General features: G+C 38.8%; 1 protein-coding gene across 1 annotated transcript in view; it reads left to right on the top strand.

Annotated features, from left to right (window-relative positions):
- The window catches only part of LOC311193434 (vitellogenin-1-like), a gene marked incomplete at its 5' end in the record, with an annotated part of 42,786 nt that extends 23,857 nt beyond the window's left edge, over positions 1-18,929 (top strand). Inside the window, 17 exons of the mRNA XM_084266265.1 lie at positions 2,127-2,271; positions 3,863-4,082; positions 4,929-5,098; positions 5,740-6,244; positions 6,407-6,750; positions 6,834-6,890; positions 7,530-7,736; positions 8,727-8,933; positions 9,890-10,032; positions 10,535-10,673; positions 11,768-11,903; positions 12,613-12,799; positions 13,231-13,328; positions 13,987-14,081; positions 14,187-14,346; positions 15,551-15,712; positions 18,696-18,929. Of these exons, the coding sequence (XP_084122391.1) occupies positions 2,127-2,271; positions 3,863-4,082; positions 4,929-5,098; positions 5,740-6,244; positions 6,407-6,750; positions 6,834-6,890; positions 7,530-7,736; positions 8,727-8,933; positions 9,890-10,032; positions 10,535-10,673; positions 11,768-11,903; positions 12,613-12,799; positions 13,231-13,328; positions 13,987-14,081; positions 14,187-14,346; positions 15,551-15,712; positions 18,696-18,814 (3,094 nt within the window). The 3' untranslated portion in view covers positions 18,815-18,929. The remainder of the gene's footprint in view (positions 1-2,126; positions 2,272-3,862; positions 4,083-4,928; positions 5,099-5,739; positions 6,245-6,406; positions 6,751-6,833; positions 6,891-7,529; positions 7,737-8,726; positions 8,934-9,889; positions 10,033-10,534; positions 10,674-11,767; positions 11,904-12,612; positions 12,800-13,230; positions 13,329-13,986; positions 14,082-14,186; positions 14,347-15,550; positions 15,713-18,695) is intronic.
- Positions 18,930-19,253: the final 324 nt, after the last annotated feature.

Here is a 19,253-nt window from a genome sequence, read left to right as displayed (position 1 = left end):
GAAATCTTTGTTCCATCACAGCAGAAACAGTGCTAAAGATCTGGTTGGAGGATTGTCTCTTGCTTCCCATTTATTTAGATACAATGTCACACTGTGCTTTAAAACCTGGGAAAATAGGGGGTTTTGTTGATTTTCTTTGTTTTAAAAAGACACTGGGCTCTTCTGTCCCCATATTAGGGATGTATGCAAGGCCACACTCACTGACACATCAGTGGGCCCAACACAGCTGAATTGCTTATCCCTTACCACTGCAGAGAATTTGGCTTGCACTATAGCACAGCTTCTTCTCTCATCCAAAAAATACACTAATACATATTGGAAAATCTCCCTTTTATTTTTTTTCCCTTGTGTGGGATCAGAGAGAACAGATTCTTTCATACCATAGCTTTAGGCCTTCTTTGTGACTGTTTTTCTTGTTAAAGCACCGGAGCTGGCTCTTGTAGCCTATTTTTACTGTGCCGTGTGATTCTGCAGACATTGACATGTGTCACCTGTGATGCAGCTACATTTGTCGGCTCTCTGTGCTCAACAGGGAGGAATCGATCCTCCACTTTCATTAGGTGGCAGGAGTAGACTATTGGCATAAAAAATACTAAAAAAAAATTGGAAAAGAAACCCCAGGGCTTTCTGCTTGGAGACCCAGCCTGCAGTTCAGTGGTCATTTGAATTATTGAATGGGATTAAAATAAAAGCCATTTCCCTTTTTGTCCCTTTACCCAGATGAGCCATCTGAAATGCAAGTTGATTTGTATTTTCTTTTATCCCCTCAGCTTGTTAGGGAGAATATTTTATTTCAGATTCCATTCTTCAAGGTTCTCCTATCACCCAGCGTGGAGCGTTGCTGTCATGTCCTTATCTAAAAAAAGAGAGAGATGGAAAAGAAAACAAAGCCCACAGGTGACACACGTTTTATTGAGGTGTTCCACATGAAGTGCAATTGTGTGCTTTACAGTGCACACAGCACGGTAGGAGCCTTCAAGAGGAAAAGAGGGCTATCAAATGAATACAAATTCATCTTTCAAATAGGTTAGATTGGAATTGCTTAGGCTACTACAGTGTGGACCATATTAAAGTACAGACCATTTTGCAGGCCATCTTTCCATTCACTGTCACAAAGGCCACCTCCATTGGCAGACCACAAAAGCCCCAGGGCAAGCGGATCAACTTCCTACTTGAGAAACAGCACGTAGGGAATTTTGAGCTGGATATCAGCACAGATAAATGGCTAATAAGGTAGAGATAGCACAATCTTGATAGCTGAGGGAAATAGGTTTTCCTCTTTCAAAACTGTTCAGTATTCAAGATGTTTCGCTGACCCAAAACAAAACTCATAGTTATCACACTGCTGTAAAAACTTCCATGAAGAATGTGGGGTATGGAACCAGGAGGGGTCAGGATATTTATCCATGAGAGTCTCAGTCTCATGCCACACCTTGTATCACTCATCCTGGATCCTGATTCTTCGACACACTGGAGACAATGTACCTATATAAATAGGGTCTTACCCTTCCTACACATCTCGCTGTGATGTCTTGACAAGCCATGAGCACCAGAGTTTAAGGCAAGCTGGATGCACTTAATTTGATGCTTTCAGGCTCCTTTCTATAACTCTACTTTAACAAAAGTTGCACAGGAAGCAACATTCCATAAACGCCAGTCCCCAGGTTGTTTTTTGAAGTTATGGCAGTATTTTTCCAAAATATAATGTCAAAGGAAATAAGAACTAAGTTTAGCAGTGAACACACAAAAAATGAGTTTAAAGATTTAAAAGTCCAGAAGATAAAATAGGATACTCAAAAATTTAAAAATGTAATCCAGAGCCAGGCTTCTGGGTAAGTAGGCTGGTCTTCAAGGTGTTAAGCATACAGAGATCCCATCAGCTGCAATGCTTTTAACCTGAATATGTGATTCTAAAAGCCTGAGTTATCTGCCCCTGAGATTGGTCCGTGTCTTTATTCACTCTTAGCAGTCCTTGAAAATCCAACTAACAGGAAAGATGCTGTAAATATCAATAAAGTGATTTGCAAAGAATGATATTTGTTGCTGAGTACATGCTACCAGGCATTATTCAGGTCTTTTCCTCAGCAGTGCTTTATCAATACTATCCTCTAATGTTTATTCCGCAGGTCCAAGACATTTGCTGTTACACGAAATATTGGGGATTTGGCTGCTAGTAAGATGACTCCAGTTCTTCTACCTGAAGCAGTGCCTGACATAATGAAGATGTCCTTCGATTCAGATTCTGCATCAGGCGAGACTGATAACATCAGGGTAAATGATGTAGTGTCTGACTATTCTTTTTGGGCTTTTAATCAGTGGGAGACCATTTCTTTTCTCCATAGGAAAATGTACAATTCATCTCTGACCAATGCTGCTTCACTCAAAGTAAGTCAGGTTCAATCTAATAACACAAATAGCCCTGTAGTAACATTATTTTAAAATCTGGAGTGTAATACATCAGACCTGCAACAGTTTTTCAAAAGCCAAAGCATTTTCTTTGGTAATTAATTTTACACTGCCATCTACAGGATAGGCTCACAGTATTTAAAATGCTTTGTGACAATTATGCCAGCATCGCTTTCCTGAAGCAATCACAAATGCTCCACGAGACGCTGCATCGTTGAACTTGTAGAGCCAAATATAATGCTTATGAGCATCCTAATTCAAGGGTAGATGGCAGTTTGTGCATGAAGTCAAATGACTTCCTGTGCTACAGTTTTTCATAAAAGGCAGTACAGGGTTTCTATGATGGGCAGTGTTGTGAAGGCATCACTGTGACGATTCATTCAGTGAAAGACTAACAGAGGTAAGGATTACACTGTCCTGTTCCGGTTTCATTGTTGTCCTGCAACTCTGAAGGGTTTTCAGATAAAATAAGAGATGAATAGAGGATGAGTACAGCACTTTCCTATGAAGAAGTCAATAGGCAAACATGTCAGTGAGAGCAGTTTCCAATATCCCGGAGCAAGCAAAGTTCTTCTGCTTTGTGCTTTTGTGCTGCCTTTCCTGAAAACTCAGCACTCTGCAGTTACTCTTAAATGAACAACAACTAAAAAAAATGGCACTAACTGGAGCATTTCCCAGTATCATATTTTCTTTCCAAAGGAACTTATAACTAGCTTCAAAATTCCAGTTTTCTTAGTGCGGTTCATACACGTTTGTAATCTTGTGAGACATGAAAAACTGAGTAAAAAATTAATTGTGAACCTTTATTACATGTGAAATGAAAGCTTATGATTATGTGTCTTTAGCTATTTGCTTCGTTGCTCCAGGAAATCATAGTTTTCATTTCATGGATTTGATTCTAATTTTAATTAATTTTAATTTGTTCTTCTGCAAGCATTGCTTAGCACATGTAAATTACATAGTTTTGAGTGTAAATTTCTACCATCTGATAGGCTGTGGCCATTTAGTAGATAGATAGAGTCTCACATTCTGTCAGACCTTAACAGAAACAGAATTTTTGTGGACATAGATGAAGGTTCTGTTGCTTGACCCAATCGTAAATCAAAGGAAAGAGCTCCAGCCAGTCTAGAGCACACGCACATTTATCAAGAACCTGTTAACAGTGTCTAATGCTCCAAGAAAACAAAATTAAATATTTAGTATTAATTTGTGATATAATTTTCCATTCTTATAGCCCGAAGCTCTTCTCACATGAGATAGCCTAATCAAGCCATTCAGTTGATAATTTTGTCCAACTGAAAACCAAGTTGTCCTGTTTCACAGCCTTGCTATCTCAAATAATCTGGTTATCTCCTCCTGCAGAACACATGTAACTATTACAAAAACAGGACTTGAAACATGCAAGTGTTCCTCTTACCGTTGTCCAATTTAACTTGACATGTGTACTATCTAATAGGACAGACAGTCTGCAGAAGATGTTTCATCAGGAAATTCCTTTTCCTTTGGACACTCTTCTTCCCAAAAAGAACCATTTGTCCAATCCATGTGCTACAATGCAAGTACATTTGGGTTTCAAGTGTGCATTGAGAAGAAAAGTATACATGCAGCATTTATCAAAAACGTGCCTCTTTATTACCTAGTTGGAGAGCATGCCCTTAGAATGAGCTTCAAGCCAGGTAAATAATAACAGTGCACAAAAAAAATAGAAGGTGGGTGGGTAGGGGGTGTATGTATATAGACATACGTGTTTGGATATGTACATGTGTATCTTTTGTATCTTAAGCACCACTAAAATGACCATTAGACCTACCAACCCTTCCCGTATAGGGAACAGTCTATGCTTGTAGCACGGTTCCATTTCTCCCCTACTCGTCCGAGCAGCGATTTCCCAGCTCTCCCAGCAACACCACTCAGCATGGCCAGCATCAAGCAGAGCTGATCTGTGCCTGCAGAGCGTGTCTGATGCATCCTGAATCATTGGATTTGGGATGCAAGCACAGAGCAATTGGACATGGGCAACAGATCTGATGCAGTGTCCTGTAGCTACACTCTTAAAAACCCAGACTCTTAAAGGGAATTATGGATTAACCCTGCCAGGATCTAGTCCTTAATGTCTTAATCCATGATCATAAGAAGTAAAAGCACAGCAGGCCACCAAATCTAGGTCTCCTAAGTATCAAACTAATGGCCTAACTGTTGGGCCATTCTTTACAATTCAAGAGTTGAGCCTCAATTCCTCTCTGATGCCTAATTCACTACCCCATAGTTTTATCTAGTTAAACAATCCAATTCACTTGAGTTAAATCTGTTGATCATTCTGTTTATTGCCTCAAAAAGAATCTATTGTCTATATGCTTTAGCTATTAGAGAAACTTTTTAACAAAGTTGCTCAATGCCAAATATAATGAATGAGCATCTATATTTTCATTTGGGGAAGAATAATTAAATGTATTATACCAAAAAATAGCTTATTCTATTATCCAGTTGCTAATATTAAAAGTAATATTGTGGTGTAATTTCAGTTTACTCAGATGCACCTATTGAAAAAATACAAGTCACAATTCAAGCAGGAGACCAAGCTCCGACAAAAATGATACGTTTAGTAACGTTTGAAGATCCAGAGGCACAAGTATCTTCTCGCAAAGCAGCAATTAAAAGAGTGAAGAAAATCCTTGATGATACTGATTACCAGGTACTGCTGTAAAAATCTACTTCTAGATTTGTGGGAGGCATTACAGAGAGCTTAGTTATTTTTATTTCTTTTAGTAAGTAGCCTCCTTTGTTTAGGTAGTGTACAAAAACTGAAAGATAAAGACAGGCTTTGGGGTACACCAGTCTTTCTGTGCTGTTTTGTTTGCATTCATCTCTCCTTCTGCAGGTGAAGGACATTAGAAAGAGCGGATTGGTTTTGTAGGCTTTTCTGAAAAGCTCTTGTAAGACACAAAATAGCTGTTGTGTGCCCAAAAGGTAGTCTGTTCTTTCCAGCTACTGTAACTATAGCAAAAAAATATGACACCTACCTACACAACTTGCCCTGAGACAGTCACAGCTATTGCACTGTCATTACCAACAGTAGTTACATGCAATTGTATGATCAACAATTTCTACCCATGTTCATTATCACAAAAGAGTTTGGGGTATTGTTCTACTTATGTGTGGTTTTAACACATTATTATGGATTTTTGTTACTGTAATGTATTGCAAGAATGATATCAGGAGTACAGCTTGTCTTCTAAGGCAGCAGAGATTCATAGCTCTCTATCTGATTTAATTCTGGTCTTCTGCAGGAACACAGAAAAATAATTTTGTTTTTCCAATGGTACCATTGACTAGGGTACAAGAAAATCCAGAAGTTCATCGTCCAGTGCCAGCAGCGCCAGTGGAAGTGCCGAAAGTACAACAAGCAGCCCTTCCAGCAGCGATTCTGACAACAGAGCCTCACAGGGAGGCACCCAGATAAATCTGAAGACAGGAGAGTCTAAAGCTAAAGGAAAGAAATTCTACCCCTTTGGAGACAGCAGCAGCAGTAGCGATGGCAGTAGCAGCAGCAGTAGCAGTAGTAGCAGCAGCAGTAGCAGTAGTAGCAGCAGCAGTAGCAGTAGTAGCAGCAGCAGTAGCAGTAGTAGCAGCAGCAGTAGCAGTAGTAGCAGCAGCAGTAGCAGTAGCAAAAGCAGTAGTAGCAGTAGTAGCAAAAGCAGTAGCAAAAGCAGTAGCAGTAGTAGCAAAAGCAGTAGTAGCAGCAGTAGCAAAAGCAGTAGCAGTAGTAGCAAAAGCAATAGTAGCAGTAGCAAAAGCAGTAGTAGCAGCAGCAAGGGCAGTAGCAGTAGTAGCAGCAGTAGTAGCAGCAGCAAGGGCAGTAGCAGTAGTAGCAGCAGTAGTAACAGCAGCAAGGGCAATAGCAGCAGTAGCAAAGGCAGCAGCAAGGAGAGTAGCCACAGCAGCAAGGGCAGTAGTAGCAGCAGCAAAGGCAGCAGCAAGGACAGTAGTCACAGCAGCAAAGGCAGCAGCAAGGGCAGTAGTAGCAACAGCAAAGGCAGCAGCAGTAGCAGCACAAGCAGCAGCAGTAGTAAAGCATCTGGTATAAAGCATAAGGCTAAGAAGCAGTCCAAGACCACATCATTTCCACGTGCCAGCGCTGCTGAAGGGGAGAGAAGTGTCCGTGAGCAGAAGCGTAAAACACAGAGTAGCAGCAGTAGCAGCAGAAGCACCAGCAGCGGTACCACCAGCAGCAGCGAAAGCATTGGTGTTTCCCCTCGCCGCAGCAAATACGACAGACAAGCTGAGCCAAAACAAGCCAAGTCCCAATTTAACAGTCATATTAGTTACGACGTTTCTACAGAAGGGGTAAAATTTACTATTGCCTTGACTTCTGCTAGGAGGTGATCCTTACTGGGCTGTGGGTAATAACTTCTTTTGGAATTTTGCAGGAGTATCACCTTCCAAAAGTATATCGGCTCCGTTTCAGGTCTGGGCACATCCACTGGGTAGGTCCCTAATTCAACAGCACATTTCCATGGTGGCTACAAGTGGTATCAGTAGGCATATTGCTAAAGGGCTTTGTTTCATTTGGGCATTCCATACTGATCAATATCAACATTGATCATGGCCAAAACAAAATATATTTATTACTGAAATACGATTACACTACATCTTTCTGTTGTTGCAGGACTTGGAAATCCTCAAATTTGGGGGTTGAAAGGACAATAATATAGTGGGGTTTTTAAGTGTTACCTGTAAAATCATGTATCCTGCTTATGAAAGAGGAAGATGATTTACAGTGTTTTTAATTAAATTCTAACCTCTATTTCTAAAGAATACAGATATGTTTGACCACTTTTTAAGTGTCAGTTTTTATTTCCCACAATGTTAGACCTGGATAAGGTGATGTTGCATTTTCAATCACTATCTACGCAGCCTTGCTATCAGCAAAGGGATCCGGGTAGATCCAAGGCATAGTCCTACCCAACATACTTCATGTCTGCACTATGATAATAAAAATAACATTCTAGATATGTCAAATCTGTCTGATACCTCCAGAGGGAGGCTGGCAGCTCTGATTTTGATGTCTGCACTGAAAAAGCAGAGGCCATGCCATAGCTTTTCAACCTATTTTTGTTTCATAGCATCCAGATCAAAAGATGTCAAGCAGTTCATCATCATCTTCCTCTGAGTCAGGAAGCAGCCACAGCAACAGCAGCAGCAGCAGCAGCACGAGCAGTCACCACCACCATCACCACCACAGAGAAAACACTGGCCACAGTTCAAGGAGGAGCCACGTGAGCAGAGGAGTCAGTGCTCACCACAGCCGTGATTCCAGCCTGACACGGGAGGTACTACTACCTATGCCTTACAAATGAGCAGCCAGGCTTTGCTGAGCAGGAGCCATAGATGTGGTGGCACTTTGAGGGGCTTAGGCTCAGGAAGTATTCTGCAAGGCAACTTTGTAATGGGAAGTCACAGTCCATTGAGATACTTTTCTTAGTTCTATTTTCCTTTGTTTCTAAAGGTGTTTGCAGTCTGTGAAATCCTGGATTTAAAAATTATAAAAATTGAAGGGAATGAGGTTGTACAATAAATAGGAAAGAATTTTCTTTTTTCTATGAAAACTGAAAGTGCAAAATTAATTGCATTAAGGTAAAAATGGGGAGGAAATAGGTTTTATTTAAAGATTTAGTATTTTTTTTAACTTAAGTCTGCCTAGTTATTTTTAGACATAGACCTAAGGTCACGAGTGCACACAGAGTGTAACTAAGATCAGACTCTCCATGGTCATTACTGGCTGGTAAATGTAAAATCCCATTAAGCACAGATCATATTTTTCTTTATTACACACTTAGTATTCTATAATTGTACTAAGTAAAGGTATCTACATAATAATAGACAAATAGCTCTGCAAATGCAGGCAATGTCTATGGGAACTCTGCTAGTGAGAAAGATTTCAGAATAATCAATTGGCTTAAAGGAGCTGTCATATAGTAAAATGTGGCGTGAATGTGTACACTGCTACAAAGATATCTAGTACGTACTATAGGCAGCTAGTTGAAATATTAAAATAATACACAAAGTCTTACTAAGTGTGTAAAGATAGTTTGGAAGAGTCTTGAATATAAACAATAAATGTCTTTGAAAATTCCTGGCGGTAGGGAAACAATCAAGATTCCAACCAGAATTATTCTTAAATATTGGGGATATAGAATTCCGTACCGCAAGCGAAAGTGGTGAAGGACAAGAGCTGCTTCCTGCTATCAGCGCACAAACTCTGGCTCTCCAGTGAATACACAGAAGTACTTAAGCACAGATGGTTGGGGGTTGTTTTTCAGCGCAACTTCCTGGGAGACGTAATTCCACCTGGCATTACGATTGTGGCACAGGCAGTAAGGAGTGACAACAGAAATCAAGGTTATCAAGCTACAACATATGTTCGTTCTGATGCTGCCAAAGTTGATGTGCAACTAGTTGTGGTTCAGCTGGCTGAAACCAATTGGAAAGCGTGTGCTGATGCTGTAATACTGCCTCTGAAAGCACAGGTAAGCACACAGACAGCTTTGCCCAGAGAGACATCTAAGAAGCCCAGAGTTTTTTAAATAAGCACAGAGCACCTGCAGATTAGGAGAAACAAACGGGAAAAACATACAGGTTTTGAAATGTTTCACAAAGTTTGGGTAATTTCAGGAAATGTTCCTCTCTTTCACCTTTCTTTTGAAAGAATTTCAAAATACATCAAAATATGACCAGTAGAAATATAAGAAATGTTTAAAAATTTGACTGCTTCATTACTACCTATTTATTATTTGCGCTGCCATGAGTTTTCTTGTGTATGAATCTAGCTGTTTTTCTCTATATAACTCATTTCAGAAGACTCATAACTCAAAAGCATTTGAAACGTCATAGTTCTTAGGATTTATATGAAAAGATAGAAAAAGTAAAGGTGGGTAACGAGTTGATGTCTGAGACATCATCATAAATGAACAGGTCTGTCTTTCTCATCTGCCTGTCCTGCACTTCCTATGTGCCTTTTAATGCAAGAGATGTTTGAATAACAATTTACAAACCTCTGCTTTTCACAGCTGCAATTAAGAAATGTTTCAGTGCTGAAAAAAGTGTGTGGGGGGTTAAATCAAGGGATTATGGTGCAGTCTTCTAGAAAAAAACAAAAACAAAAACAAAACCATATTGATTACGAAGTTACCAAGTCTAAAGAAATCTCAGGAAATTATTACAAATCTGGTATTGAAATGGCTGCTTTGAGGCAGGAACTTGTATATGTGGGTCTACACAGCCTAGTTAACATTTTTCCTACTACATCTCAGATTTTTCCAGATGTAGTCAAAATCTTGCCTATTTAGAGCAAAAGAAAGACATGGTAACATGAAGGATCAATATAATATCTTGGAAAAGGAGAAAAACTTGCATTTTGAAATGGTCAAGGGTGGCTCTCTGATTCCTTTCTGAAATTTGAGTGACTTTTTCCCTGTTTGTAAAGGCCAGGCTGAGATGGGGCAAGGAGTGCCGGGACTACAGGATAGCAGCCGTAGCTACCACAGGCCAGCTGGCAAAGAAGCCGGCCGTGCAGCTAAAGGTGCAATGGGGAAACCTTCCAACCTGGATAAAAAAGACAAGCACAGCGTACGTAATGTTGTTATTGTGCCTTTTTTACACTAGTTGGCTTTATACAAACACTGAAAGAACTGGGTGAAATTTTTCATCCCAGACATGTTTTAGGAGATTTGTTCTGGATGGAAAACACAAGTTCAGTGGCACAAAGGTATTTTGTGAATATGTTCTACTTTCTCCACATGTTTTGTAGTAAGAGATATGCCCTGAATATTTAAAAACTTTACATGCTTTATTTTATTTTCCATATTAAATTATTTGATACTCCAGTTCAAAATGCCTTTTTGTTTTGAACGTTCTTCTATTCAATCTAAAAAAATACCAAGTTAAAATGAGCAAAATAAACCCAATGTTTTTCTGCTGGATAAAAGTAACTATTCAATTTGACACAAATTATTATTTCATTGACTTTTCAGTTCTTTCACTGTTTATTCAGAACTGCCAGTAAGTCTTCATCCACCCATGTCTGGGTTTGCTCATGTACCTGAGTTTGCCACATCTTGTTTGTCTCTAGATTCATGCAATATGTTCCTGGTGCAGCACTCGTGTTGGGCTTCTCAGAAGCACATCAGAGAAACCCATCTCATGAATTTATAGTAAGGGCAGCTGCAACATCTCCGCGAACAATTGATACAGTAATTAAAGCTCCTGGGGTATGTGTCAATTTTTAGTTTACTTTTCCTTACCATGAATGGATTTTCAACTAATAATGTTCTGATACTTGATGTAAAGGAAAAAAAGCAAACCATTCCCTTTTAGGGAAATCTGCGTTACATCGGTCTTATAACACACATATGAGTAGCCTTGATTTTGTGCTGCTTTGGACCTATGTAGCAGGAAGTTGAAAGTCAGACTCTGTAGTCAAATACCTTATTTCCATGCTAAGAACAGCACTGTGTGCTCTGCACACACACTTTATTCGTTTAGAGTGACTAGTTCTGTGGGATGTGTATGGTCTCAGAGAAGATAAGGGAGGACTCAAGAACACCTTGCTCTATATGGAATCTATCTGTGTTGACACGCAAGTCCCTCATCAGCCATGCTTGATGAGACAGGTCCAAGCAAGTTATGACAGCTACAAATGCAACTCTGCTTTAACCAAACTGGAGCAGTTAGTTACACTCTCAGAGCAGCTTGCGCAGACTGGATCTGCAGAATCCCACTGATTAATTGGTCCTTGTCCACCAAATCCCTATGCACCACTTTGAAAAATTTCCCCTATGGATCTCTGGCAAATTAATAGCAGCTAGCTATTCATACACAGCAAAATTACAGTGTCTTTAACCTTCCATGGTGCTTCAAGATTGTAGGGTCTTTAATATACGATAATGAAGAAGTAGAAACACTAGGCATTAATTTGATTCTCTTAGTAAATATAATTTGTAGCTACAGTGAGGAATCTTACCCCTATGTTCATCATGCCAGTTTTCAGTGTGTAATGTACGCCATTCACTCTTCCAGGCATATCCATCGACTTAATTACTTGTTACCTTATTTTTTAAGTCACTTAATTCTCACTTAAACTTCATCTATGTCAGTTACTTTCCAACATCCTTAACAGTTTCTCAAAAAGTCAAGAAGTGTGACTAGAAGACAAAGATTCCTCACAAAAGCTTGCACAACTGCAATTGTATAAATGCATCTTCAAGATTTTTTTTTCAACGTAAGAGTCTTTTTTTGTTTGCAGTCATATCTTGAGCAATGTGGTTCAATTTATCTTAATGTATTTTCATTTCTGCTTTTTCAGGTAACACTTTACTATCAGGCACTCCGAATGCCATTCACTCTGCCCTTAGGCCCATCTCCAACTTACAAGACTCGAGATATCACTGCCTGGAATTTACTTCCTGAAATAGCTCTGCAAATAGCACAAGAAGATCAATGTAAATATTACTTATATGCTTGTCTCATGAATAAGCAATGTTTGTAGATCTGGCGTTTTCCATGACTGGACCTTGTCTTTCCTTGCAGTGATGTTATAGGAAGGCGTAGCATCTCTAATCCGGCTTTCTCTACAGCTCATTACTTCACTTTAGAAACATGTTTGTTGGAAGGTGAATGAAGAGATGTCAAACCTGTAAATATTTGGTTCAGAAATTGCTCCTGTCTTCAAGTCATAGAGGTTGTCTTTTGCTCCTTCTCAAAAGGTGCCATCTCTGCACTGAGAGGCATCAGATGCTGGGTACAAGGCAGATCATGTGTTTTCTGCCCAGTTTATTTTCTTCAAAAAGGAAGACTCTTAACTGGCTGGTGCCTAGAACTAACTTCTGTGGGAAATATGAACTACTTTTTATCAGGGATACTATTTTTTAGTTTCTTGAGAATTTGATACATTTTAGTCCCTCTAGCCTGAGTTTTATGTTTAGAACGCAATCAAAACCAATACTAGTGTAGTCTGTATCTGGTAGTTATTCTTTAGTGCTATCCTGTCCTTACACACTCTGACAGCATTGAAAGCTTCTGCCAAGGAGATGTTGAAGTTTCTTTCCTGCTTCCTGGGGAGTTCATCTCACAGAGGTGGCCTTCGATACTTTGCAGCAGCACGCATGTCACTGTCACATCTGCCATTTTTTTTCTGACTTTGTTTTGCAGCTACATGTGAAGTCAGCGAGGGAGATTTCAAAACATTCGATCGTGTGGGCCGTACATATTCTTTCAACAAAAGCTGCAACCTGATAGTTGCCCAAGACTGTACAGAACACCCAAAATTCGTCATTACTACAAGAAAGGTTGATCCTCAGTCTTTCTCAAGAGAGGTTCACATAAATACAACCTCAGTGTAAGTGTGGTTTATCCTGAGGGCTCAGGAATTAGGTATAAAGTTTCGGGGTCTTAGTCTGACGATGAGGGAAGCCTAGCTCCTAAGCAAAACTGATTAGCAATCAGATATTTGGGAAAAGGAAGGATTTCCAGAAGGAATCCTCATCTGAAACTTTGTGGTTTAGTTGGTCTTGTCTTCATTTTCACAGCCATCATTATCTGATAACCTGGTCATTAAGTCCCCATGCTGACTTTTCTTTAAATGGTGAATCTCAAAACCCAACATCCCAGCGAATTTTGTACTTTGGAAATAATACAGCTCATTCATTCATTCAAATATTCAAATTTGTTCTCTGCTAGTGTTTGTCACAAATATCTCTACTTTTCACATTTTAATTTAATCACGAGTTGTTTCTTCTTTTTTTTTTTTTTTTTTTAATTTCTCTGAAGGAACATCACAATCTGCCCTGCTGGAAATTCATCTCTCCTTGTGGCATGCAATGAGGAACGAGTTCTATCAGACAGTGGAGTTTCAGAGTATGAAAAATGTAAGCTGTGACACCCACCTTTCCAGGACCTGGAAACTAAATAGCTTCAAGAAGGTTTTATAAATTCCACAGAAAAATCTCAATGTAAAGAAAATATGAGTAGGATTAATTGAAAGAAAAACTGTAGACTTTGCTTTCTTAAGATTTGTATTGACTTACATTCCTGTTTCCTGTAGTATATGCAAACTCTTTCCTTTCCCCCACCACAGCTGACAGGTAAATGAAGCCCTTTCTTATATATAGGGTATGTCCAGGTTGGTGATTTTTTACAAAAAAAGAAAAAGTACTTGTCATAATCATGGTTAGATGCTTTGGTTCAGATATGCTGGAGCACCATCAGTGCTGTTATCATTTTGAGACTTAGCAGACTGGATACAAAAGTCAGTTCCAACTGTAGGAAACAGCCATAGAATGTTTTTACAAATAAAGAGATAATTTCTTCTATTTTTGCTTTGTCTCTCCACCAAAAAAAAAAAAAAAAAAAAACAAAACAAAACCAAAAAAGCAGCTACAGATCCAACAAAAAAGCCCCTGCAGCAGCAACTGACCACTGTGAAGGCAGGAAGATGCGATGCATTAGGGTGTATGTGCTGCTACTCAGTATATCCATTAACCTGAAATTAAGGAAAGCACCTTATGATTCACTATCTTTTCACAGATGATGTTAAAATTTATAAAGAGGGAAGAACAGTTATCGTGGAAGCTCCGACATATGGACTGAACAGTGTGGCTTTTGATGGTGTGGTCCTTAAGGTATTGTGCTTACTTTCAAGGTTACTACTTGCTTTCTGCTTCCTACTTTGGCAATGTAACAGACCAACACTTCAGTATTTGCTACAAAGATGTGCTATTTTATAGGTTACTGTTGCTTCATGGATGAGAGGAAAGACCTGTGGAGTCTGTGGAAATAATGACAGAGAAAAGCACAATGAACTCCTAATGCCAAATCATAAGCTGGCACACAGCTGTTCTGCTTTTGTTCATTCATGGGTATTGCTCGAAGAAACCTGCTCTGGTGGTGAGTAGATCTGAAAACAATTTAAGCTTGGGGAGAATATGATTTCCCTTTTCCTCTGCCAATATCCAGAAAATACTTTTAAAAAAGCAGCAGATATCTTTTACTTAGAAGAGACAGTAGCAATATATATCCATTTTAACTTCATTAACCACTGACTGTTTAAAACACTGTCTGTGAATATAGCGAATATATACTATAGCAAAAGTCTTTGTCTCATGTGCAGTTCAATGTTAAATAATTGATACTACTATAATTTCTTACACTGAGTAGATTTTTTTTTTCTTGGAGAGGCAAAATCAGGCCAAATCTTCCTTCCACCGAAGTGTAAAATTTTTTTTTGTTATTTTTACTGCTGAATCAAAGCAGTTTTAGGGGTTGTCTGCAGACTTAATTTAATCAAACAAGTTGCAGGCTATGAATGCAGTGTCAGATCTTAAGTTTATGTACATCTTCAGAGTGCACAAAATTTCACTTCTGTTTTGTACCATCTGAGGGTACCATCTCAGGGAAATATTTTCTGGGGTAAAAGAGCTTCTTCCCACATGCAGCTGGAAGGATAATGATGGTCTCCCATAACATCAATACAGTTTTTTTTCTGTAGGTCTCCATTTACCTTGGACCTGAGATAACTTTATTGAAGTTAATGGTTGTTTTCTCCTTGACTTCAGTGGCAGCAGAACTGTACTTATCTCTGTGTCAGGAAACAGAGTCATAGCTGGGATCCTGTTAAGTTACATTATACCTTTCTAGTGAGATAATTGCAGCATTATAAAAATCATCCAATACAAAAATTATCCTTGATGTTATTATATAAATGCTGCCTTTTTTTTTTATCCATTCACTACAGTTGACATTTTTCCTAATGCAATGAAGTAGCCATTGTGCTTGCAGTATCTATTCTTAATAGCTTTCAGACATGAGAGGTTATTTTCTGTGTATTATGTAGTTCTAAAAAACTGGGTATACATGATTCCATTTGGGTTATATTGTGCAATTAGATTTTAAAAATAGCTTCCCTTTCAGACTCTTTCCTCTATCCCCCAACTTATTATCATCGTATCTCGATAACCTCGCTACTGTGAAAATGGTTTGTCAGGCACCTGTGTTTTAATAAAAGCTGAAAAGAAAATATGGACCTTTATTATTGCAAGGATCGATTGGGATTTATTTCTACAATTTTAACTACCTTTCCTTTTCCTCTTAGGGTGCAAGCTGCAGCGCAGTTATGTGAAGCTGAATCGAAATCCTACTATTGATGGAGAGGAATCTACGTGCTACTCTGTTGACCCAGTACTGAAATGTATGAAAGACTGTACTCCAATCGAAAAAACTTCAGTTAAGGTTGGCTTCCACTGTTTCCCAAAAGGTATGATATTTTTCTCTCTCTGTGTCACGTACTGTAGGAGCTCTGTCAGAGCACTCGAAAGAACAAAACACAGTACAGCCACGCACAGACCTGTATTGCTCTGGCTCTTCTCTGAGCTGCTGTTTTTAATCCCATTAGTATTTGCTATAACCACTGACAGTACTGGCCAGCTAAAAGCTAGTTTAGATGATGGCAGGTAGCATCGTCTGCGAAAAACATTTCAGGTGGTAAAAGGGGCAGCAGTGATCGATAAATATTTTTTTTTCACATTTTCAGGATCACCATAAAGTTGAGATAAGCAACACAGAGTCCTTTTATGCACATTACAGCCTGCAATTTTGTGTAGACCAGGGCAAGCAAGGCAATTGAAAGCCAGTCAAGTAGTGTGACATGACTGCTGTGATTAGGCTGCCATGCTATGCCACTGTGCAATACATCAGAAAAAAAAATATTGCTGAAATGTTCTCTAGATTGTTCCCAAAAAATACTTTGGTATTGAAGGTATTTTATGCACATGCACTCATGCCCCAGATTGTTAAAAATACCAGGCCTTTTTCTCCTTTCACTTGTACCAATTTGTCATGGATGTGATGCATTTTCTAACACAGGTTCACACTGAAGCTATATAAGCATGAGAGGAGAATCCAGCCTGGAACCTACACATATTTCTGGTGCATTCCTTCCTAAACCATTTCATGAATTACTCAGTACATATATATATATCTTAGAGGGAAACCTACCATTAGGGAGTATCTCCTGAAGTGGTCTGTACTCTGTGTTAACTATTGTTGGCCAAATCTAGGATAATCCTGTGTGATTCACACTGAAGCCAACAGAGCCTCGTGTCGGGTAATACTGGAGAGGAATTGAGTATTTTATGTCTGATTTTAAACATCTACATAGAACTTTGCACTTTGCTCATGTTATCAATACCTGCATGTGCTGAATCAGGCCATAAAAGCAGTGTCTTTCTATAATAGTCAACCATCTACAACAGCCTATTCAACAAGTAGCACAGAGAGATTGCTAATAGTTTTCTGATGGTTCCCTGAAATGTGAATAGATGCAGCTTTTTATGAAAACAAAAGGCCACCCTCAACAAAAAAAAAACAAAATGAACCTTCCAAAATCTTGTCATATCCATGTTTCACAGATTTCTTTTGTGTATCCAAGTCTGTATCTCTGAAATGTCATCACCCTCAGCCTCTCACTGCCTCAGAATATTAGGCTTATAATAAAACTGTCTCAATCTTCCACAAAAATGTGTGAGAAAAGAGGAAAATCAGAAAGAAAAAAAAAAAAGCTATGTTAGTGGTTGCAGCCAGTGCTGCTTTTATAGTAACTGCAGGCTTCTCTGGTTCATTTACTGAACCAGAGACTGGGAAGACTGCTAGCAGCACTCCTAATCAAGAGCTTTTTTTTATTTATTTATCCTGAGAAGGAGGAGGAGGAGGGGTGAAAGGAGAGGAAGGGGTGGAAGGAAAAAGATGCCATTTGTGGTTATTTAGCAAGATGATTGCTTTTCCTGAGGCTAAAGATCAATAGGAATACAAAGCTAGCCCTTAAAAACTGTTCTTTCTCTTTCTTTGTTCACTGACTTGGAGAAGCAGCAGAAACAAAGTCCTCATCCTTCTCAAGCTGAGAATATGTATTTGCATACATTGGACAAAGATCTTTTCTCAGCTCTTTGTGTGAAAACTTAGACCTGATAGTCTGCTGTTTCAAAAGAGAGGGACCCCATCACTGTCACCAGTGGAGAAAGGATAAAGTAGAGAGATTCAGAATTTCCCATTGTCCTCAAATCAGTGAGACTTTAGTCTCAGCATCTTGACTGAGGCAGATATCAGTCCAAGTTGAAGTCCACATATTGGTTTTCATTTCAAACATGCCTCAAGCCCTACCCACAGGGATCATAATTACTCAGCCAGATCCAGATTGCTGAGGGAACTATTTCCTACATGGATATGAATGTGATCAGTTCCAGAATGTGCTCAAGAGTAAGAAACATAACGGGAATCAATGTGTATAAAAGACCAGCACTCAGACTTTTTACAGCATTTCTCATTTCACAGCTTGAAAAAACTATGTTTTTTAAAAGCATCTCCAGCACTGTTCTGGAAAATATTTATTATCCAGTTTATTATGCAAAACCTGTGCTCCAGATTGGACAGTAATTTAGCCAAAGAGAGTGTTAGCATTTCAGGAGATAAGTGACTGATACAACCTGAATACAGCAGTCATCAGATTTCTGTGTGATGAGAGATGGTGTGTTATAAATGCATTGTCCAACTAAGGGATAAAACAAATGGAGGTAAAATTATGAAAGCTTTACCCATTCTCATTATACAAACTTAATCTAAATGGATGTCCTAATATTCTTCAGATGCAATGATAAACCTCCAACTAGCTAAGAATATTTATTGGGAGGATGAATATCATTATTCCATTTAGATTATTTCAGCATTAAGGGATACAGCTTATTCAAGCTGCTGTTGATAAAGCAGTGTGGTAAGGTTAATACTGCAACTGACAATGCTCTGCCAGATTTCACAATATATGGGAAACTTTAATTAGAAGTTTATGAACCTCTGAAAATTCTCCAAAGGGCTTATCCTTCAGAATGAACTTCGACAAATAGTCAGCTGAAATACACAGTGATATGCAGCACTGGCATAAAAAGAGATTGCAGCTGCACTTTGGTATATGGTGGTCTTATATTGACAGTGGCTACCTCCAGCACTTTTACAGCCTTTTTACAAAGTCTGTTGACTTTGTTCTTCACAAAATGTTATTCATTTTGTTTTAGGGAAGTTATAATGGATGAAAACCCTGCTCCAAGTCAATAAGTCAGTTAGATGTCAGTTGTGGGGGCAGGTTTTCATTCTTTACTTGATAAGGGAGTTGGCAGCCATCAAAACAGTATTTTCTTGAAATGTGTTAATTTGCTTGATATTAGTTAACAATGGCTTCGCTCTTCTGACAGATACTGCTGGAAGCCTGCTGGAATGGCAGAGAAGCAGTGATAAGAAATCTGCATCTGAGGATGTTGTGGAGTCTGTGGATGCTGACATTGATTGTACCTGCACTGGTGACTGTAGTTAAGCTAAACGCTTTAGTGTTGTGCTGTAGACATACATGCAAATAATTGAATAGCTGGACAGATAAGAAGGGAACGTAATAGCTGTAGTAAAATATTAAGAAATGTGCTGAAAGAAAATAAGCCTACTGCATTGCATCCAAAGTCAAATGCATTATGTACAGTCTGCACTGCTTAATAAATATGTTGTTCATTAAATAAGTATTCATGTGGGTTCTCTCTTTATTTTTCCCTATCAACAAAACAATCAGACCAACTATAATATTATCCAGAATTTCTGCTTCCTTTTATCTGAAATATAATTACAGCAGTCCTCTCTTAAAATTATGTTCACTAGGTGATGAAAGGAAAACATGATTACGGCTACTGCTAACATTCCATTGTGCAAAGAATTTCATATTTAGCATACTAAAGACACAGTAAGCATTTGTTTTCTTTTATGTT

The sequence above is a fragment of the Gallinula chloropus genome, assembly GCF_964237585.1.
Source record: "Gallinula chloropus genome assembly, chromosome: 6".
NCBI lineage: Eukaryota > Metazoa > Chordata > Aves > Gruiformes > Rallidae > Gallinula > Gallinula chloropus.
Note: the sequence above shows the minus strand (reverse complement) of the source record. Positions and strands in the feature narration are given on the sequence as shown.